This window comes from Phodopus roborovskii, unplaced genomic scaffold (assembly GCF_943737965.1).
Source record: "Phodopus roborovskii unplaced genomic scaffold, PHOROB, whole genome shotgun sequence".
Taxonomy (NCBI): Eukaryota; Metazoa; Chordata; class Mammalia; order Rodentia; family Cricetidae; genus Phodopus; species Phodopus roborovskii.
This window is the reverse complement of record NW_026125281.1, coordinates 31,828,922-31,852,853: the sequence shown is the minus strand read 5'-3', so window position 1 is coordinate 31,852,853 and position 23,932 is coordinate 31,828,922. Positions and strand designations below refer to the sequence as shown.

Here is a 23,932-nt window from a genome sequence, read left to right as displayed (position 1 = left end):
AGCAACAGAGTAGCAAAGTGGTAATTCTAGGAGGTCTTTCCAAAGGAGAATGTGGCAAAAATGGCTTACAGCCAGGGCAGAAATTTTAAACATGTGCTTGGTGACAGGTGGGAGCATTGTTTCTCATCTCTTGATTCAATTCAAAGGAAAGGGGTCACATAGGAGAATAGACCAATCGGTCTGGGTTTTAATAACAATTTCTATTAGGTGTGCTGGCTGGTCTTCTGTCAACTTGGCACATGCTAGAGTTATCGGAAAAGAGGGCATTGAGAAAATGCCACCATATGATCTAGCTCTAGTGCATTTTCTTAATTAGTGATTGATGAGGTAGGGCTCAACCCATTGTGGGTGGTGCCATCCCTGAGTTTTTGGTTCTGGTTTCTTTAAGAATGTAGGCTGAGAAAGCCATGTTGAGCAAACCAGTAAGCAGCACTTCTCCATGGTCTCTGCATCAGCTCCTGCCTCCAGGTTCCTACCTTGCTTAAGTTTCTGTCCGGACTTCTTTTGATGTGGAAGTATAAGCTGAATAAAGCTTTTCCTCACCAAGTTGCTTTTGGTCATGATGTTTCATCACAGCAATAGGAACTCTGACTAAGATAGGATTTCAAGCTATCTTCTTCAAATGTATAACCAAATCTATAAGCTCTAAAGGTAACTTTTTTTTTTTTTTAATCTATAGCAGCAGTGGGTTTCCAGCATTTTATTGTATTATTTTATCTAGGAAATATGGAAAGGAAACTTGACATTGCTTCTTTGTTATTACAAAGTATAAATTTTACTAAGAACTTGTCATATTTAAGGCAGTATTATGAGTGGTGTATGTATTACTAGCCTGTAGTCATCAAGTTCATTAAACAAATACAATTAAAATTATCAGTCCTTATTAATAGTGCATGTACATGTGAGTGCAGGTGTCTGTGGAGGCTACAAGAAAGTATCTGATCTATTGGCTAAAGTTATAGTTAATCTATCAAGTGATTGTGAGCCACTTTATTGGGGTGCTTGGTATTGAATTCAGGTACTCTAAAATAACATTATGTTCTTCTTCATTTTTCTAACCTTTTATTGAAAATAGGATTCTTCTTATATAATATATCCTGATTTGATTTCCCCTCCCTCTACTCCTTCCAGTTCCTCCACACTTCTCCACCCTTCTGGATCCACTCCTTTTCTACGTCTCATTCTCCTAAGGAATAATAATAAAATAATGCAAAAAAAAAAAAAAAAAAAAAAAAAAAAAACCCTACCATGCTGGAATTTGATAAAATGGACAGAAGAAACAGAAATCCACTTATTTGCACAGTCAGAAATCTATCTAATGAAAACCTTAAACTAGAAAACCTTAAAATATAAGCAAGGGACCTATTGCAGACTCTGGCAGGCCTTTTGCATGCTGACTCAGTCTTAGGATGGAGTTAACTCCATTCTCTTCAGTTTACCAGTCAGCATGGTATTATTTCAATTGTTCTCTATCTGTTGAGGCTTATTTCCACAGTATGTGGTCAGTTCTGGTGAAAGTTCTATGAAGTTCTGAGAAGTTACAGTCTCTTATGTTTGGGTAAAATGTTCTGTAAATATCTATTAAGTCTGTCACGTCTACTTCAGCCTGCAAGGAAACACGACCACGACTCTTCTTCAAGCAGTTTATTCAGGAACCTTGTACATCAGCTTCTGCCTCCCCCAGCCCCAGCAAGCCCTTAAATGTTCGCTCACTGCCCAATCAGCTCATGCCACCTGGCGATCCTGGATAGGCCACAGAAGGAGGAAGCGCACCAGATCCATCAAGCACTTCCAAATAAGGCTTGTTTACAGCTAAGCTGGGACTACCTAACAATCAGCCAGGCACCATCTTGGGGCTGTAGCTTCCCACAAAGTCTACTTGGCCTATAACATAAGCTAGCTTATGCATTTTTCTGTTTAGCTTTTGTCTGGATGAGTGTCTATTAATGAAGAGTCTGGAATTGAAGTTACCCACTATCATCATGTGAGGGTCAATATGTGGCTTAAGCTGTAGTCTTTTCTTTTATAAACTTGAATGGTGTGTGTGTGTGTGTGTGTGTGTGTGTGTGTGTGTGTGTGTGTGTGTGTTCCTTCTTTTAATTTGCTCTCTGGGATTATTCATTCCTTGCATTTTCTTAGGTGTAGTTAAATTCTTTAGATTGCAGGTTTTCCATCTAGTGCCTTTGTGGGGCTGGATTTTTAGGTAGACATTGCTTAAATTTGGTTTTATCATGGAATGTCTTATTTTCTCCATCTATGGTGATTGAAAGTTTTGTTGACTATAGTAGTATGTTCTGGCGTCTATGTTCTCTTAGAGTTGGGGCCCTGCTGGCTTTTAGAGTCTCCATTGAGAAGTCAGGTGTTATTCTAATAAGTTTGCTTTTATGTTATTTTTCCCTTGCAGATTTTAATATTCTTTCCTGTTCTGTATGTTTAGTGCTGAGGGGATTTATTTTTTCTGATCCAGTCTATTTGGTTTTTGAATGCTTCTTTTACCTTCTTTAGGTTAGGGAAATTTTCTTTTATGAGTTTGTTGAAAATATTTTGTGTGCCATTGATCTGTGTTTCTTCTTCCTCCATTCCTATTATTCTTACGTTTCCCAGATTTTCATAGTTTTCATAGTTTCCCAGATTTGTGCTAAGAGTTTTTCAGATTTAACATTTTCTTTGGCTGATGTATCCATTTACTCTATCTTGTTTTCAATGCCTGAAATCCTCTCTTCCATTTATTGCATTCTGCTGATGAAGCTTGACTCTGAGGTTCCTGTTCAAGTTCCTAAAATTTTCCATTTCCAGATCTCCCTCAGTTTGGGTTTTCTTTCCTGAGTCTCTTTCCACTTTCAGGTCTTCAATGGCTTTATTGGTTTCCTTTCACTGTTTGAATTTTCATAGATTTCCTTAAGAGATTTATTCATTTCCTCTTTAAGGACCTCTGTCCTTTTCATAAATATTTATTGTGGTCTTTGTCTTGTGCTTTAGCAATACTCATGACCTGCTGATAGGGTTGCTGAGCCCACTAAAGACATATTGTCCTGGCTGCTATTGGTTGTGCTTTATGCTGCTGTCTAGGCATCTGTGTTTGGGAAGACTGTAATTCAAGGGGCTGATATGTAGTCTTGTCTTTGTTGGGTGAGTGTTTTGTTTCCTGGTTTCTGTTTTTTTCTCTAGTTTTTAGGACAATGTGATGTCTGTGTGTTGTACAGTAGGCCAATTCTTTTGGGATCCTGATAGGTATGTCCGTGTGTGTAAAGGTCTAGGTAAAATGTGATTCTAGGTATTAGAAGCTTTTGCTTAGGAAAGGGAATTTGCTAGGTCGAGGAGATTGAGTGGGTTCGCAGGAAGAAAGCAAGCAGGGTATTCCATCAGAATCTGCTTAGTCCCCTGGGGATGGGGGTAGAAAGTTAGGACAGTCACAGTAGTTTGTTAGCTATGGAGGTTGAGATGACAAGTGGTATTGCACTTGGTGGAATGGGGACAGTGTTGAAGATCTGCAGTTAGCCAACCTGCTTTACTGGCTAAAATGGCCCATGTGTTCCTAGAGAAATCCTGTTAGAGTTGAGGGCTGGGACAGAGCAATGAGTTGGGGGCAGGAAGTTTTCAGAGAAGATCTGTGTGATCTACTCAAAAGTGGAGTGGGAAAGGATGCTGCTGCAAGTGGTTTGTGCCACAGCTGGGGATAAATAAGACTGGGAGATTGGATTTGGAGGAACCAACAGAGAGGTTCTAGTCTACAACTAGCCTCTCTGCCTCCTTGGCCAGAGTGGCCAAGGCTTTCCAGGGAATGTCTGCTGCAATTGGGAGCTGGGATAAAGAAATGGGAGGGTGTGTGTGGGGGAAGGGGGAAGGAAGTTAGAAGCACTGTAAGCCACAAGATCACATGGTAATTATATAGCTTCACATCATGAGACAACTCAGAAGAATTAAGAATTCTCCTGAAGGATAAAACCAGTATAAAAGTTGTATTTGGCAGTATGGTCTTGTGAATGAATTGGCTGTTTCTTGCTGTAGATTCTACCTGTAGCTTATTCCTTTCTGCTACAAGCTTGGGATTTACTTCCCACAGTTTCAGTACTATCTGATTATTTACTGGGAACAAATTCCCCCATGCATTTGGATTTTACTAATTACACTCCCTAGTTATGTGTAAAACCTGTTCTCCATTACCAGATCCTAGTTTACTGATTACATTCCATAGCTATGTGTGAGACCTATCTCCCTACATCAGGTCCTTGCTCACCTCTCCTATGTAATTACAGAGATCTGCCTTCCTTCAATTATCCTTATTGACAAGCATTTGGTCAGTGTTTAGGGCCCAGGCAAAAGCATTCCATCTAAGACATTCCCAGATATCCAAGGACATAGAATTATTATGTGCCCAAAGTTGTTGATTCATAGTCACCGACATGGATAGAAAAAATAAGCATGCCCTGGCTCTACCTCACCGCAGATAGAGCAGCAATAACTTAAACTAACCTTGCACTAAAAGGTTCTCAAACTTCTTGTTTTATTAACTAATGATTTTATCTCAGAGATTTACTTCTCCCTCCTATTTCCCCTGAGAAGATAACAACAAAGGTAATCAGCCCATTTGCTTATCCTCAGAGAAAAATAAACTTTACTGAAGTCCTGTGCAGCCACCGAGGACAGGGCACTGGAAGGTGCCAGGTTTTATTTCTTGTGCAAATTAAACTTAGACCCTCTCTTTGACCTATTGCCCTAAGAAATTGATGCTAAAAGTTTCTCCTAGCCGGTTGGTTTATTACTCTGTGTATAAATCTCATTTGCCTTGCTGACCCTGAGAAACTCAAGCAAAAGAATTTCTGTTGCAAATTTATATATACCTGTACCCCCTACTCCAAAGAACTGGGGAGAACAGAGAAACACACAGAGAGAAACAGAAAGGAACAGAGAAAGAAAAGAGAAGAAGAAAGGAGTATGTAGAGGAGCGATTATGTATGAGTCAGTTCCTTTCCCCTCAGATTTTAGTTCCTTTACTTACTTACTTGTAGTTCCTTTCTTTGAACCCTGAACAAAAATTTTGAAAGCAAAGGACTTTTAAAGTTTTCAACATAGGAGGGAGGATCTGTGTGATGCTCTGGAGATAAGGGAAGGGAGGCCTTAGCAGCTTGTCTGCTGCAGAGGTAAGGATGAGACTGGGGGATGGTATTTGGAGGAGCTGAGGGAAAGGTAGTCATCCTTCTACCTCCCATAAAATGGATATAGATTTTAGTCCCATTCTTCAGATGAGAAAGCTGACTGAGATATTAAGTGCTTACCCCAACTCATGTTCAATGTCCATACTCAGGCTGTCCCTCTGTACTGTACTCCACCACCTTGAGAGTAATATGATAGCAATAATTAGGTTCCCTTTGCAGTCCTATTGAAATATTATTGAAAAATTCATGCCGTTATTACTATTCTCTTCCCACCCCGTCTCTACTGAATTCTTTTCTTCTCACCCTAGCCTCCTTTCTTTCCTCTCCTCTCCCTTTGAGTGAGTCCACTTAAATTTCTTGTAAATCTTAGTGATACAAGACATCATTATTAACTTTAGCCACATTGCTGTGTATCATACCCTTAGAACCATTGCATCTTGGGTAAGTGAAGTTTTGTATTTTTTTTTTTTAATCCTGTTTTCCCATTTTCTTCTCATCCCAGCCCTTGACAACACATTCTGCCTTCTGCACCCAGGTTTGACTATTAGAATTTCCACATATGAGTGAGATCTTTTTGTTGTCTGTCTTTGGTTTATTCTCTTAACTCTAATATCCTTTTGGCTGTATAAAATAAGATTTCCTTGTATTCCAATTCTGAGTAGTTTCATTTAGCATGGATGTATGTGAATGTGTAATTCATGAGTTTTTAGGTTGTTTCCAGGCCTTTTATATTATGGATAATGCTGTGGTAGACATGGATATGCTGATTCCCTTTTTGGGTGCAGATCTCATTTCATTTGAATGTAAATTAGTCTTCCCTTATCTGTGGAGACTATATTCAAAGAACTGTAAGCAGATGCTTGAAGTCATATATAGTGCTAAACACTGGATATTCTTTTATTTTCTCATATAAACAAACCATGAAAAGTTTGATCTGTAAGTTAGGTATAGTAAGAGCTTAAAACAATACCTAATGCTAAATTAGATAATAAAAATAATGCGCCTAAAACATATCTCAATATATTTTATTCTTCTGAAGTTATCTTTCTTGTAATGTGAGATGATATAGTTGCTTGAATGATGTGTTGGATTTTGATGGTATTGATAGAGATGTTACAAACTCCATTAGGCTTATCTGTGATCCCTTACCAATTGATCTGATATCTGAAATGGCTTCTCCATGAGTAATGAGTGGGTAGAACACATAACATGGATACAGTGAACAAAGGGGTGTACATTGGAGATTTCATCATGATACTGTGCAGAATTTAAAACTCATGAATGGTTTGGTTTTGGTGTTTTACATTGAAATTGTTAAGTTATGTTTGAGTGTTGGTAGCTGAAACAGAAAACAGCAAGGAGTGTTTTATGGAAACCCAGAAACAAGATCATAAAGTCAATGACATCAGCAAAGACCTAACTCTTGTGTCCAATGGGCAGAATGTTCAGGATGGCTGCACCTCATGTACCAGTTTGATCCCATATACAGAAAATGAGCTCATTGAGCCTAAATGTTGTTACCTGGATGAGTGTGCTAAGAGATACATGGTGTATGCATGTATGTATGTGTTACTGTAACTGTTTGGCTGTCAGATGAGTTCAGAGGTTTGTGCAAAGGAAACTTTATGGAAGTGTTTCAGAATCCAAAATTATGTTTTAAGTGAAAACCTCTATACCTCTATTTCCTAGTTTCCCTAGGACATTATCTTTATTGATCTTTTGATCTCAAATTCAGTCTTGTCTTTTTTTTTTCTTTCCATGTTTCAGGCAATGTTCAGTCTTTGTATGGTGGAAAGTGGAGCTGATGAAGTAAATTTACGTGGTGTGACCAGTCTGGGCTTAAAGCAAGCTCTGGAGTTTGCATACACAGGACAGGTATGGTGCCAAGTGTAACATGAGCAGCTTTGTTTATTGACCATTCCTAACCAAAAGAAATTATTCCCAATGCATGAGGTTTAGTGCCTTTATATATTGGTCATTTTATTGTTTAAAAAATTCATGTCTACCTACTTTTATAATTGAAATAATTGAAAAGTGAGTAGAGCCATTTTATTTTTAAAATTAATTTTTATTTAAATTAAAAACAGTCTTATTATATATACCAATTCAAGTTCCCTCTCCCTCTCTTCCTCCCATTCCCCCCACCATCTCTACATCACATCCCCCATCCTCTCCTCAGGGAGAATGAAGCCTTCCAGGGAGGATCATCAAAGTTTTTCACATTATTTGTGAAAGGACCATGACCCTCTCCTGTGTATCTAGACTGAGAGAGTATCCCTCCATAGGGAATTGACTCCCAAAGCCCATTCATGTACTAGGGATAAATACTGGTTCCACTGCCAGAGGCCCCATAGATTGCCCAAGTCCCCCAGCTGACACCCACATTCAGGGGGCCTGGCTTGGTCCTATGCTGTCAGTCTGGGGTCTGTGAGCTCCCACTTGCTCAGATGAGCTGTTTCTGTGGGTTTCCCCAACATGGTCTTGACCTCTTTGCTCATCACTCCTCTCTCTCTACAACTGGATTCCAGGGGTTTGAGCCATTTGATTTTTAATGTTATCCAGTAAACACAATATGTAATCTGAACTATGTGCTTGCTAAGATTGTTTTTTTATGATTCAAGTAACTGCCATACAGAAAATAATTGCAGCTAGTTGAATTCTTATTATCACTTAACCTCAGTTATGGCTTTACTGTCTAAAAAGGAAGAACAAAGTAATGCAAGAGCTATAGTCTAGTGGTAGTGTGAACAAGACCTATATCCACAAAGGAAAAAAAAAATCAAAACAGTTGTTTTAGTTAGGGTTACTATTGGTATGATGAAACATCATGAATGAAAAAAGCAAGTTGAGGAGGAAAATATTTATTTGCCTTTCTGTCTACATCATTGCTCATCATAGAAAGAAGACAATCATGCCAGGAACTCAAGAGAAAGGAGCTGATACAGAGATTAATAGAAATGGGTCAGTTTAAGTTAAGCCTGAGCTATTGGCCAAGCATTTATAAATAATAATAATATATGGTTTACATATATGTTAACATTAGTTCTAAATTATTTCCTGTATACATTTATTTCTCAACACCCTTGTTATATCTACATTATCTGCCTATTATATAAAATCAATAACCCATACTTCATGTAGAGAAACTGAGGCTTGGCACTTATGTAGCAGGGTCAGAGTCTCTGAAGAGAGGTCAGGCTATTGGTGAGGATTCAGCCTCAATTGTAGTGAATACTCCTGCGTATTTGCAATGGCAGTACTATGGGATGACCAGTAGGGACAACAGAAGGTATGGAGTGGAGCCTGCCTGAACATGTAAGAAGCTGTGTGTGCTATGGATGATGGAGCCAGGGTGTTGTAGCTGTCCAAGGTCTCTGGAGCTCACAAGTGAGTCCAACATCTTGGGCACTGAGCTACAGAATTGGATTTACAATATTGGAGTTTGGTTTTGCTTTGATCTGATTGTCACTGTGCCCTATATTTTCTCTCTTGGAAGTAAGTATGTGAGTTACTTTTTATTTTATAGGAGCCCATAGTTGAGATACTTTGGAGTTAGAAAGAGATGGATACTTTGAAAAGACTACTCTTTGGCCTTTGTAAAAGTCTGTAAGGTTTATAAAACTCATGAAGTTATATTGTGTTTGTAGGGAGAAATGAGAAAGGAAAAGGTCAGGGTTTAACAGTAATGAATGTGTGTTTGTTTCAAGTTGACAAGGGATCAACTGTAGTGGTTAGTTTTGTGAACTTGACACAAACTAAAGTCTTTTGGGAAGAATGAACCTTAATTGACAACATACCTCCCTCAGATAGTTCTGTGGTGGTACTTTAATGTGGGAAGGCCTAGTGCTTTGGGGTGGTATCTCCTCTGAGTGAATGGTTCAGGTGGTATAAAAAAGCAGGTTGAGTGAGCCATAGAGATCAGGAAGACCATCAAGCAACATTTCTTACCTCCAGGTTCCTTCCTTGAGTTCTTGTCCTGACTTCTCTCAGTGATGGGCTGTAAACTATAAGATTAATAAGCCTTTTTCTACCCAAGTTGCATTTGGTCAAGGTGTTTGTCACAGTAATTGGAAAAACATATATGTAGTAAATATAATGACATTTTTTAAAGGAAAGCCTTTTTCTACCCAAGTTGCATTTGGTCAAGGTGTTTTTTAAAGGAAAGGAGACAAGTCCCTAGACCTATCGTGGACTTGTGTTTATTCTGTCTGGAGAGTATTACAGAGACACTGAGGCTGGAGTGCACGCCATCAACTTGGCTTTCAAATTGTGTTCTGATAGGGCAGGAAGGAGTGTCTCTCTCATGGGACACTGGAAAGCACCTGATGTAAGACAGCTTTAAGGAATGTGTCTTGAAAGGTAACAAGATCCCCAGGGCATGTAATGTAAGCCCTTAATTCCAGGCAGAAGCAGGAGGAACTCTGGGGTTTAGGCCAGCTTATTCTACATAGAAATTCTAGGATAGCTGGGACTAAATCTAGAGATCCTGTCTCAAGCAAAACAAAACAGACAGCAAGATCAAGGAGATGCAATGGACCGAATAAAATCTTTCCCCTGTGTATTTTGACCTAATTGTTGAAACCTCTTCCTAGTTCCAAGTCTATTGGCTTTTTTTCAGAATGCTGTCAAGACAGAGACATGTCATGTCTGTTACATCTTGTCATTTTGTTTAAAGAGGCACAGAAGTACCTGAAGCTGTTTGAAAACAAATCCATTTCCTTAGTCTGCTCTGTGTGTGTGTGTGTGTGTGTGTGTGTGTGTGTGTGTGTGTGTTCAATAGGGAGTGCCTCCCATGTCAGTGAGGTTGGAGTTTTCATTCTTGTTCCATATCATTACTCTGCTACAAACTGGAAGATGAGATAGGAATTGTGGCTTTTTAAGACACGGTTTTTCTATGCAACAGCCCTGACTGTCCTGTAACTAGCTTTGTAGACCAGGATGGCCTCAAACTCACCGAGACCCACCTGCTTCTGCCTGAGTTCTGGGATTAAAGGTGAGTGCCACCACTGCCTGGCAGAGCTTTGGCTTCTTAAACATCAAAATGACTTTATAGTCAGATGTGGTGGCCCTGCCTTTAATCCCAGCTCTCAGAAAGCAGAGGCAAGTGCTTTCTGTGAATTTGAGGTCAGCCTTGCCCATATTGCAAATTCCAGGCCACTCAGGGTTATAGAGTGAGACCTCTCTCAAAAACTGACTTTGTAATAAATCCATTTTGCCTTGAAACTGGAATACAGATGATGGCAAAAGAATGCATTTTAGCACATTTGGGAAATGTGCAAAGATGCCTTCTCTTACTATGGAATTGAAATTAGCATTTGGCAAAGAAGAATCTGGAATGTAGTAGTATAAATGAAAGCATAGTTTATCCAGTTTCTTCATTGTTACATATCATTATGGACTTTCATTGTTTTTTATTAATGTGTATATATGTATATACGTGTATGTGTATATATATGTGATATATATATACACACACTATAGAGCTGTGTGTAGGAGGAATACAGATACACATACAAACACACATGTACACATACACACTGACAGTTGATTATATGTTTAGCTCGTTGTAGTAAGCATAGTATAAAATGCAAGTATTTGAAGTGTCGAAAATCAGTGCTGTCTTGGAGAGAAGTTAGGAGTACAGAGTGGGAGTGATGAATGAATCCTGCTAAGCTCAACAGTGTGTGTGTGTTCCTCCTCCACACAGTTCTAAAGTACAGCCTTCTTAAAATCGTCCCACAGATTTCATCCAGGAAGTGTTGAAGGAAAGTCAAATTTTTCCCCAATGATAATAGCTCCTCTGAACATGTGTGCATGATTCCTATCACCAGCACATGTCTCACAAGCGTATACTTGTCTTTGCACTCATTAGAAAGCATTCTTCTCTGTCTACACACTGCTAACAAATTGCCTGGACTAGGCTCAAGATATGTTGCAGCCCTGTGGTACCCCTGCACAGCCACAAACAATTGCTGGGATTGCAGCAGTGACAGTGATGGGACAGAGGTAACAGGCAGAACCTCTTTGGGGAACCAGCCTTGTTCTAGAGACTGTCATCAGGAAGACCAGCCATAGAAGGAGGAAGAATGAACCCAGGAAAGCACCAGCTTTCACGTACTCTGGGTATGTAAGAACAATGGTTCCTCTTTCCTGGCCTCCTCCATCTCACTTTCTCATGTCTCACAAGAGGCATGAGAAAGATGAGGAGAATATGAGATCCTGCATCCCAGTCGTGATTGCCATAAGACAGACAGACAGACAACAGGAAAATGGACAAAAACCTTCAGCTCGATGATGGGGAGGAGCAGGTGACACTGAAACTACGTTATGAAGAAAAGAATCCTAACTAACTCGGTGCTTTAAAATAACCTCTAGGAACTAAGTAGCTTAGTTCTGGGATGAGCAAGTAGAACTCAGGGCCCCAAGTTTCCTGTTCAGCAGCCTGGCTGTCATGTTTACACTGTGTGACGGGTGGCTAGTTTCCCTCTTCTTTCCAGGGAACTCTTTCTTTCCTGCCGTATCACTCGTAGCCTGTTCAAAAGCCAGAAGCCCAGAACTGAAGGAGAAATGCTATGCCAACAGTCTTCTTTCAACCACTCCATGTCTGAATATTGCTAACTTTGTCAGCTATGAGCCAGTCGTATCAGCATCTAAAGAATAAAATAGTGTTGATATGGCCTTTCTCTTCAGTAACTGAGATACCAGCCCTTAACTTATTGAGTTCAGTGTGTTTTAGGGGCACACATTCTAATTGCCTTTCTCTGACCCAGAGAACTCTTCAGTGTCATATTCATGAGGAAATATTCTGTAACTTTTACCATTTTTAAATCTTTAAGAGATAAAAAAAAATGTGGTACTCTTGCAAATGAAAGACATTCTTATATATAATGGCAATTATACAAAACTATTCACACAGATAAGTGTAGAATATCACAGGAAAATCTTCCATAGTTTTCATGTTCTTATGTATTAAAGGCTTTTTTTTTCTAGTTTTCATTTGGTTCTTATAAGTTCGTGCTTGTGTGTGCATGTGTGTGTGTGTGTGTGTGTGTGTGTGTGTGTGTAAAACCCTTGTTCAAACATATGCAGGGTATTGATGATGGTTTCTGTCATGTGATAGACCTTGATACCAACAAAGAATAGGATGCCTGCTGGGAGGTATGTATATGTAGCACTTTATTTTGACTGAAAGTATATTTATTCCCCACAACAGAATACTATTCTCTAGAGACCTGAGCATCAGGCAGCAGAGTGGCAGCAATCTTAATCGGATCTGCTTTCCCACGGCTGATTCCTTCAGGGGCAAATGTGTCACTTGGTGTGGAAAAAAATCTCCATCAGATTTACTTATGAGCCTTACCCAGGTTGTAGCACATAAAACAATTCTAGAAGGAAATTTGCTGAAGTGTATCTGTTGGGAACAGCATGAAAATTATTCAGTAGTAGTTTAGTGTTTTAATTTCAAGACCTTGTATTCATCTCACAGTGTCTGAAGGCACCTGGAGGGTGGGAGGCTCTGGAGCCATCTCAGCTGTGTCCCAGGGTCTTCAGGGTGCAGCTGAAATCCATCTTCCAGAGGAGAGTATTTTATTTATTTAGTTAGTTAGAAAATTTTTATTTAAAGGTGCCAAATAAAAACCCACATTTTCATACCATAAGATGTTAATAAATTCAACAAAAGCATATTTAACAGCTGAGAATTTTACAGAGCAATATAATAACCCAGATCCATTTTGATTAGATGATGGTTAATGATCCTTCCTATGTTATATTTTACATACATTAACAAATTCCTTATAACAATGTAAACAAAACTTTACCCTTAAAGGTGAGTTTGAGACATTCAGTCCATTCTTTCAGGACTTGTATTTCTTCGTGGACTACCTGATGGGGAACAACTTCTTTTAGGAGATGGAGATCTGGTTTTTGATTGGCTGCTTCTTGGCCATGAAATAGACCTGGATCTTGATCTCGACCTGGAACTCGATTGGAAATACCCCAAGCTGATCTTGATCTACAAGACACACAGACCTTGATCTTTGAGGAGATGCTGATCTTGACCTCCTTCCCCGGCTTCGTGAGCGAGAGTATCACCTTCCCCTGGATCGGAAATGTGATCTAGATCGGAAATGTGATCTAGATCGTGACCTGCTTCTTCTTCAATGGCTATAGCGATGACAGTCATAAGCATAATGACCTTTTTCACCACACTCATAGCATCTATCATTAGGATCAAAGGGACAATGGGCAGGTGGCCTATCAAAATGAGATCTCTGAGGCATTCCTGTCAATAATTGAACTCTCACTCGAGAACCACAAATCACTTTCCCGTCCAATCCTTGAACTGCATCTTCTGCATCTCGAGGATCTTCAAATTCTACAAAGGCAAATCCTGGAGGATTTCTGGCAATCCATATAGTTCTTAAGGGTTCATAGTAACTGAATGCCCTTTCCAACTCGCCTTTATCAGTACCAGTTCCCCGGTTACCAACATACACCTTGGTTTCTCCTCCATACCGCAATTAACGTGACATGACAGCTGGCCTGCGAACTCGGTTCAAGCTCGTAGTGCTCACAGCGCGAGTAGCACAGAAGTGGCTGCACGTCGGTCCATGTTGACACTCCCGGCGGACTCGAGGAGAGTATTTTTATTTTGCAGAAAATGGTCATTTTCTCCTCGCTTTAATTCTTGCTAGGATGTGAAATTGTTCATGCCTGCATTTCTGTACATAATAGATTTTTCTACACAGAAGCTTGAGGAGAAATTTTGAGTCCTGTCAGTCAATTTTCCTTCTTGACTCTTTTAAAAATAGGTGTTATTTGCCTCTGGGGAGTTTCCCCCTTTTATTATTGAAAGAAGAATGGAATTGTAAGCTTCCTGAGTTTAAGTCCTTTCACACTCAGTCATGTGTCATAAACTGTGTCCACACCTTACACAAGCCTCTGCTGTCGGTTTTAGATGCTATATGCCAATGTGAGCTGGTCATTTCCCAAGATGTCATATTAACCAAGATGTCAGTTAACCTTGGCTGATTTGCTGTTCAAAAATAATAAGAATGCGGTAAAAGCCTGATCTTGTTTTGTGTGTGCGTGTGTGTATGTGTGTGTGCGTGTGTGTTGTGCATTTGTATGCGTGGTATGTGTATATGCATGTTTGTATATGTATGGGGTGTGTGTGTGTGTTTGTGTGTGTGTGTGTGTGTGTGTGTGTGTGTGTGTGCGCGCGTGCATGTGCTCAATGCCTAGCTGTCCCTCATGGAGAGGGTTAGGTGTAGAGGACATGGAGTTGCACAGAAGAGTTCTTTCTGTGATTGGCTCAGCTATACAGGAGGGTTCTTTTTCATGCCATCTGCCCATCTTCTCCCTTACTAAGTATCTGTGTATGACCTGATCAGATTTTCCTCACACTGTACTTTATACTTACACAGCTGTAAAGCCACTCCTTCAGCAGATTAATGTCTGGGATGCTCTCTGGTGAGAAAAAGTAACCATGGCTACACTTTAGAGATTAGCTTCCAGATCAGTAGGCAGAACCAACATATTGATGTTCTTTTTTTTTTTTTAATTTTTTTCTTCTAATTTCCCAGTTTTGCTCTTTTTACAATTATTTATTTTTTAAATAATGTTTTATTTTTTGAAAATTTTATAAAATATATTTTCATTATATTCCATCCCTTTCCAAACTCTCCCCATATCCCCGACTTCTTCCCTACCCAGCCAACTTCATGTTCTCCCTCCAATAAAAAAGAAAGGAATGGAGAAAGAAAGAAAGGAAGGAAGGAAGGAAGGAAGGAAGGAAGGAAGACCCATGAAGTCCAATTTGTGTTGGCTGACTACTCTTGACCATGGACCCTGCCCTGAATTATAGTTAATATATCCATTTTTACATCATTAAAAACTGGTTTTCTTCCCAGTAGCTATCAATTATGTCTATCTTCTTTGGTGGTGGTTGGTAGAGGGGAGACTTCATGTCCATTTCTCCAACCCATGGCAGGAGTTTTCTGGATTGATATTGTATAGGCGCTCTGTATGTACTGTCACAGTATTTGTGGGTGCATGTGTGATTTTGTGCTTCTGCCTTATTGTATCTGGAAATGCTGTTTTCTTGGAGTCATCCACTACCTCTGGCTCTACAATCTTTCTGGCAGCTTCTTCTGCATTGGCTCCTGAGACTTGATGGGAAAGGTTGTGACTTTTAGGGCTGAGCATTTCAAAGTCTCTTATTTTCTGCATGTTATCTGACAGTTACGGTTTTCTGTATTAATACTATATACTGCAAGATAAAGCTTCTCTGATGAAGGTTGAACATTGTATTGATATACGAGTATAAAGATATATAACCAGGAGTCATTTTATTTCTCTGTTCATTTAGCAGAATAATAGTAGTAGGTTTCCCCTAGGCCCATGACCTACCTAGTCTCAGGTTCTTAAACTCATTAATAGTGTCAGGTATGGGTACCATCAAATAGAACAGGCCTTAAATTCACTTCAAATTCTGTCTGATTACTTCCAAATCATTTGTGCCACTAATTATACCTGTGGTCATATCTTGTAGGCAGGTAGTAATTGTAGTTCAAAGGGTCTGTAGTTGGATGAGATTAATAATCACATTTCTCTTCTAGTAGCATCTATAGCACCTTACAGCACTATAAATGTTAACCAGTAGGGGGTGAGGTTTCCAGTTAAGTATTTTCTCAATTTCTCATATATATATATATGGTCTCCAGCAATATTGTCTTATCATTAAGCTGTGAAAGATCACCAGTTATATTAACAATAGCTTGTAATGTTTGAGGAACCAATGGAACTTCATTGTCCAACACCACAAAAAGGTACAGTGCATTCCTAGTATTGGGTGTTTTATCTGATAGCATATAATGTCTAGTTGGGTATTAGCTCCCTCCATTATATAGTAGCTCTCTTTCAACACCTTATAAGTGTGTGTGTGTGTGTGTGTGTGTGTGTGTGTGTGCTTATGTGTTTTAGGAACCTTCTGTTTCCATATGAATAAAAACAGACATGTTGATCAATGGAACAGAATGTAGACCTGGACATAAGTCCATACATATACAAACACCAGGTATTTTTTTTCACAAAGAAGCAAAAAAAAAAAAAAAAAACTGTAGAAAAGACAAAGACAGCATCTTCAACAAGTAGTGCTGATCAAACTGGATAACTGGATAGCTGCATGTAAAAAAATGAAAATATATTTATATTCCTCACTCCACAAAAATTCCTTCAAATGAATCAAGGACCTCAACACAGGACCTAATATCCTTATTCTGATAAAGGAAAAGTAGAAGCTATACTTGAACTCATTGGGGCAAGAAAGGATTTTTTTTGAGCAGGACCTTGGTAGCAAAGGCATTCAGACTTATAATAAATAAATGGGACCATATGAAGCTAAATGCTTCTATACAGCAGAGGACACACCATCATTCAAACAAAGTGGTAGGCTGCAGGATAGGAAAAGTCTTTTGTACCAATTATAAATCTGATAGAGGATTATTATTTAGAATATATAAAGAAGTAAAAGAAAAAAAAAACCCTGAAAATCAAGAAAAGAAACTACACAATTTAAAAAATAGAGCATGGACCAAAGCAGAGTTTTCAAAAGATGAAGCACAAATGGCTGAGAAATAATTTAAAATGTTCAATATCTTTAGCAAAATGTAAATTAAAACTATGTTGGGATTTTATTTTATTCCACTCATAATGGTCAAGATCAATAAATCAAATGACAGTAGATGCTGGTGAGGATGCAGGAGAAGGGGTACACTAACTCATTGTTTATTCACCATGAAAGGGACTCAAAAAGCTTTAAATAGATTAGGTTAGGAATTGAGTTAGGAACCAGGTGAGGAGGATGGGGAGGAACAGGGAATCTGCCAAGGAAGGGACAACAAAATGAAGTGTTATGAAGAGATGAAGGAGAAACTGGAACAAGAGGATTGTGTAGGGTGAGAAAGTAGAGGGCAAGTGACATAGGGATAACTTTTATTTTTAAAAATGTCTCAGAGAAATGCCAATGAAATGACATTTCCCTCCACCCCCAAATTTGATTTAGATGCTTATGATAATATCTCACAGAAGGCCCTTTCTACCTTGGAATGAAATTCTTATATAATGCAACTGACCTCTGAACTCCAATGATGACATGACCATAGTAAAGGATGAATGTAAAGAAAACTTTATTTAGAAATCAAGTCAATACATGTATAGTGGGGAGTAATTCTTCCCAGAGGTGGGTAAACATTTGTCTACATGTACAGGTGGCTTGGCCATGCCTAGGACCATTGGCTGATATATGAGTGTTTACTGGGACCACACATACCAGAGCATATCCTTGACACTGTACTGCTGTAAACAGTGGGTAACTCAGTAAAAGTCCAAGACAAAGACATTAAGGTTGTTTCTACTCATCTTTTAGTGTCATAACACTAGAAAAGTGAACATATTGTCATGCAGAAAAACAATAAAAAACATGGTTCCATGTTAAAGTTAAGGTTTGGCCTTTCATCTTAATAAATGAAACCTTATTTGATGTGTGTTACTGCAGGGCATCTCAGTACCCAGCCATAGGGGAATCCTTGGTGGCTGCTCTTTACATCACCTGACATCTGACATCCTTCTCGGATGACTGGAGATGTCCATGCAAATTTCCCAGTTGTCCTCTACAGAGGGACAGACTCCTTTAAGAAATACTGCTTATATTTCAGATTGTATACTGAAAGCAATGCTTGGATTTTGAGCAGGTTTATTTTTGTGTTTTACTTTTTTCTTCTGATATTTTTTAAGGCATCACCCTGAAAAACATCCAATGATGTTTCTGTAGGAAATGTTTCTTTAGATATCTGGGTCTAGAGGAAATACAATCATTTATAGTGTTTTCATCATTTGATGTTATATTGTTGTATAGATCTGTCTTAATGTGAGCTATATGTAGTGTATGCGTGTGGGGTATTCCCACCCATGCCTGAGCATGTGGTAGGCACTGTCTTCCCCTCTCATTACCCATCAAACTTTCTCTTCTATGAGGTTTAGTGTGGCTGGATTTATGTTGAGGTCTTAGATTCATTTGGACTTAAGTTTTGTGTGTGTCGATAGATAAGAATCTATCTGCAGTCTCTACATGTTAGCATGCAGTTATGCCAGCACCATTTGTTGACGATGCTTTCTTTTTTTCCATTGTATAGTTTCAGCTTCTTTGTCCAAAATCAGCTGCCTATAGGTGTGTGAGTTGATACCAAGGTTTTCAATTAGATTCCTTGGGGATCCCCATCTGGCTAGGTGTTCTCATCAGAAAGCTTCCCCTTCCTTTGAGGGGTGGGGGAGGGTCTACCTGTTTCTGCCCCACTTGCTGTAGTTACAGGCACATGGCCAAACCCATCCTAAACACAGGTGCCCAGGATCTGCACTTGGGCACTCAAGCTGCTGCAGAAATTATATTAGCCATCCAGCCATCTCTTCAGTTCTCTGGTTTAGTTTTGAAGCCCACTTGTAATAGAAGGAGCACTGTTATTGTGTGTGTTTGTGTTGTTTATTACATTGTTTATAACATTTATTTACTTATATTGTTTTCTGATCTTATATTGCTTTCAATTTCCTGTTTTCTCTGACTCATTTATGTTCCTGATATTTAAATGGTTACATAAGCTGAATATGACTATATCTTCCTGTAATATCAGCACTCATGAAGGTGAGGCAGGAGGATCACAACTTTAAGGTCAACTGTAATTACACAGTGCATTGAGGCTAACCTGAGCTACATAGTGAATTCCTGCTTTCTTAAAACATAGGTAAACAAGTAAAATCAAACAAAACACATATGGCTAAATTTACTTTGCTGCCTTTGCTGGAATTAGACAAGTATTCTTATCTGTGAATGCTGGACACATAAATAATGATACTTCATTCTAATTCCATTTTTTTTATTTTGGATTATTATTTTTTGTGATAATTTTTTATTTTAAATTTAAAACAAGCTTGTTTTATATGTCAATCCCAGTACCTGCATCCTCATCCTTCCATCCTCCCCTGTTCCCCCTCCACCAATCCCCATCCCCTTTTTGCTCCCCAGGGAACAGACTTCCTGGGGAGTCTTCAAAGTCTGTCATATCATTTGGAGCAGGGCCACGGCCCTCCCCCATGTGTCTAGGCTGAGAGAGTATCCCTCTATGTGGAATGGGCTCCCAAAGTCCATTTGTAAACTAGGGTTAAATACTAATCCATTACCAGAGGCCCCATAGATTGCCTAGTCCTCTTAACTAACACCTATGATCAGGGAGTCTGGGCTGATCCTATGCTGGTTTCCCAGGTATCAGACTGAAGTCCATGAGCTCCCCCTTGTTCAAGTCAGCAGTTTCTGTGTATTTCTCTGGCCTGCTCTTGACCCCTTTGCTCATCACTGCTCCCTCTCTGCAATTGGATTCCAGAAGTTTGGTTCAGTGTTTAGCTGTGGGTGTCTGCTTCTGCTTCCATTATCTACTAGATGAAAGCTCTAGGACGGCATATAAGGTAGTCATCAATCTCATTATCATTTAAGGTAGCCTCTCCACTAGATTGTTAATTGGGGTCATTTTTGTAGATCTCTGGACATTTCTCTAGTGCCAGATTTCTCTTTAAACCTACACTGGTTCCCTTTATTATGGTATCTCTTTTCTTGCTCTCCTTTATTCTTTCCCTAACTCAATCTTCCTGCTCCCTCATGGCCTCCTTTCCCCTCCTCTTCCTCCTAATTCTTTCTCCACTCCCACCATGCTCCCAATTTGCTTAGGAGATCTTGTCCCTTTCCTCTTCTCCAGGGGTCCATGTATGTATGTTTCTCTTAGGGTCTTCCTTGTTTCCTAGCTTTTCTGGGGGTGTGGATTATAGGCTGGTAATCCTTTGCTATATGTCTAAAAACCATATGTGAGTGAGTACATACTGTGTTTGCTTTTTTTTGTGACTGGGTTACCTCACTCAGGATGTTTTTTCCTAGTTCCATCCATTTGCCTACAAATTTCAAGATTCCATTTTTTTCTCACTGAGTAGTAAATCTTGTAACTGTACCACATTTTCTCTATCCATTGTTCAATCGAGAGGCATTTAGGTTGTTTCCAGGTTGTGGCTATTACAAATAATGCTGCTCTGAACATTGTTGAACAGATGTCCTTGTTGTATGATTGTGCATCTTTTGGGTATATGCCTAAGAGTGGAATTAATGGATATGGAGGTGGACTGATTCCCATTTTCCTGAGAAACCACCATACTGATTTCCAAAGTGGTTGTACTAGTTTGCACTCCCACCAGCTATGGAGGAGTGTACCACTCTCTCCGCATCCTCTCTGGAATAAACTGTTTTTGGTGGTTTTGATTTTAGCCATTCTGACAGGAGTAAGATGGTATCTCAGAGTTGTTTTGATTTGCACCTCCCTGATGGCTAAGGGTGTTGAGCACCTTCTGAAGTGTCTTTCAGCCATTTTAGGTTCCTTTATTGAGAATTCCCTATTTAGTTCTGTCCTCCGCTTTTTAATAGAATTACTTGTTGTTTTGTTAACTAGCTTCTTGAGTTCTTTGTGTATTTTGGAAATCAGCCCTCTGTCAGATGTGGGGTTGGAGAATATCTTTTCCCATTCTGTGGGCTGCCATTTTGTCTTATTGACTGTGTCATCTGCCTTACAAAAGCTTTTCAATTTCAGGAGGTCTCATTTATTAATTTTTAATCTTTGTTTTGTGCTATTAGTGTTATGTTTAGGATGTGGTCTCCTGTACCAGTTTGTTCAAGGGTACTTCCCACTTTCTCTTCTAAGAGGTTTAGTGTGGCTGGATTTATGTTGAGGTCTTTGATCCATTTGGACTTAAGTTTTGTATGTATTGATAGATATGAAACTATCTGAAGTCTCTACATGTCAGCATGCAGTTATGTCAGCACCATTTGTTGAAGATGCTTCCTTTTTTCCATTGTATAGTTTCAGCTTCTTTGTCCAAAATCAGGTGCCTATTGGTGTGTGAGTTAATATCAATGTTTTCAATTAGATTCCATTGGTCTTCCTATCTGTTTTTGTGCCATTACCAAACTGTTTTCAGGACTATAGCTCTATAATAGAGCGTGAACTCGGAAATGGTGATGCTTCTATAAATTCCTTTATTGTATAGGGTTGTTTTGGCTATCCTGAGTCTTTTGTTTTTTCATATAAAGTTGAGTATTATCCTTTCCAGGTCTGTGAAGAATTGTGTTGGGATTGTGATGGGTATTGCATTGAATCTGTAGATTGCTTTTGGCAAGATTGACATTTTTACTGTTTTGAATTATTTTTAAGTGAACTTGGAGATGTGTGATTCTGTGACCAGAAGGAAGAAGTACCTCCTTAGACAGTTTTTAACTCTATTAGATCACAAATTTCACAATGCTTCCCTAAAAATGGAGTCCTTGAGCCCTCTGCTGGAAGCATTTAGTATTTGTACAGGCTAGTCAGTATATGTGTTTTGTCATCCTAATTTAAAAAACAACAACATGATAGCAAAAATATATGTGTTTTTTTGAGACTAGTACAGTGCACAGGTGGATAGCTGTTTCTGCACTGCTGGAGATCGAACCCAGGACTTGTACATGCAAGATAAATGCTCTTCCCCTGAGCTGTAGCCACAGCCCTCCAGGACAATTTGTAGGAAGATTTATTTTGCAAGTAGATATTCAATTTGGACAGAATAACATGAAGAACATTTGAATGGAGGCATTAATTTGAATATGCTACATTAATTTGTGAATATTTTGTTTCCTTTGTATGATATGCCATAAGAACTATCTCTTATTATTTTGCTTTCAGTGAAATATAATTCAGCAAATACTTAAAGGACTTCCCAAATATCAGGGACACACTGAAGGGAAAATTGCATTGAGTGCTTTTTTAATGCCTCATCCAGCCTTAATAGAAGGTGTGCCTAGTCTCACTGCAACTTGATACCTCATGGCTCACTGATATCCATGGGAGGCCAGCCCACATCTGAAGAGAAACAGAGGAGGAGCAGTGGATGTAGATGGGGAGGAACAGGAGAGGTAGGGTGGAGAAGATCTGGGGGGAGGAGTGGAAGGGGAAACATTGGTTGGGATGTAAAAACAAAACAAAACAAAAATCCCCAAAGTTTTAAATTAAAAAATTTCAAAACTAATTCATAAATTCAAAAAAGGAATACATCAAAATGTGATAGGCAGCTACAGATTGATGTATTGTTGCATTCTAGAGAAATGGAATAGTAGCACTTTGAACTGTGTCTTATGGACTATAAGGAAATTCCCTGGGAGTTCTGTACTCCAGAACTGTACTAGTTCAAATGAAAGTCTGAGTAATTGAGCTGTAGTCTCTTTCAGAGCACAGGTAAAATGTCAGACACTAACCATCATGGGTTTGAGGTAGAAAATAGTAGCCATATGCCATGTGGTGACTGAATAGGAACAGTTCTGGAGGGCCAGAGCACAGGCCCGCATCCCTACTCCCTGCATGTGTCAGAAGTTTGGCACAGCATAAAGAACCAGTCACTGACCTGAGAGAGGACTAGCCTTGAGCCTCACTTGTGACACCATCTGAGGATCCAGTGGTGACAGTCAACTCTTGTTGGCTGTAGCTGAAGGTTGGTCCTTACCAGGCAGTTCCAATCTATTCTGAAATGTGTCTGCCTTGCTCCTTTTATTGGCAAGTTTCTCATTCCTTCTGTCTTTTGAAACTGCCCTAACCACCTCCCCTACAGCATACTTGGTGGGGAAGACTCACCTCCTGTGGGGCTTTAGACAGGGAGCGCCTCATCTACCTGTCATCATGCCTTCAGACATCCTTGTGTGTTGCTGGAGTTTTCCTGACCTGCCAGGTCCTACAGCACCAAATAAGCATATAGATGCTATATTAATTATAAAAATGTTGGCCAGATGGCTAGGGCTTTTTATTGGCTAGTTCTGTCTAAATTATTAACCTAATTCTATAAATCTATGTATTTCCACGTAGTCTTGGCTTACTGGAGAATGCCCAGGCCTGTTACTCCTTTGGCGATTATATGGCATCTCTCCAAGGTCCCTCTATGCCTACCTTTCCCAGAATTCTCTTCTTTTAGTCCCGCTTGTCCTCCTGCCTCTATTGTCCAAACAGTGTTTTATTCATCAACCAATGAGAGAAACATATATACCGAAGGACATCCCCCATCACCTGTGTTTGTTTCTATTCTGTGCGTTTTCTTCCTTCACTGTGGAAGATGCACATCCCTGAATGGTCAAGGGCAGATCTCCCAGCCTGAACCTCAGTTTCTACTGTATTATTCCCAAAACACACAGAGAGAAGAAAAGCTTTCTCACTGGCAAAAAGTACTACACAAACCCATTTTCCCCCTCAGTTTTACTCATTTATTACATATCTTTGCTCATGTCTCAAGGCTTTCATCTTAAGCACTCTAGAAAAAGTGGCTTTTTGTTGTTATCTTGTTTTGTTTTTCAGTGACAGGGTTTCTCTGTGTAGTATACCAGGCTGAACCTGGTACTCATGGTTATGGCAGGAAGCTGTGGTGGAACTCATTCCACCAACAGCCTTGTATATCTATGACCATCTCCACAGAGTCTAGAAAGATACCTAGAATGCTGGGGTTAGAAAAGACTTGCTGATGAATGAGTGGAATAACTTGCCTTCAGTTTCCTCATCTTCACATGGTGGTTATATCTACCTGAAAGGCAAGAAATGGGAAGTGATACAGGAATGACAGATGGCATAAATGAAACAGTCACGTGCTATATGGAGGATAGGAGGTGATGTGTA

The 23,932-nt window shown here is 39.4% G+C and overlaps 1 protein-coding gene and 1 pseudogene across 3 annotated transcripts in view; one reads left to right on the top strand and one right to left on the bottom strand.

The window, feature by feature from the left end:
* Klhl32 (kelch like family member 32) overlaps positions 1–23,932 on the top strand; it is a 164,052-nt gene that overhangs the window by 43,792 nt on the left and 96,328 nt on the right. For 2 of the 3 annotated variants that reach the window (XM_051198622.1, XM_051198607.1), the window contains exon 3: positions 6,924–7,031. The exons of the other annotated variant lie outside the window; for it this stretch is intronic. In XM_051198622.1, coding sequence (XP_051054579.1) covers positions 6,924–7,031 — 108 coding nt within the window. The remainder of the gene's footprint in view (positions 1–6,923; positions 7,032–23,932) is intronic. 3 annotated transcript variants of the gene reach the window in all.
* On the bottom strand, positions 13,000–13,690 carry LOC127232491 (serine/arginine-rich splicing factor 7-like; annotated as a pseudogene).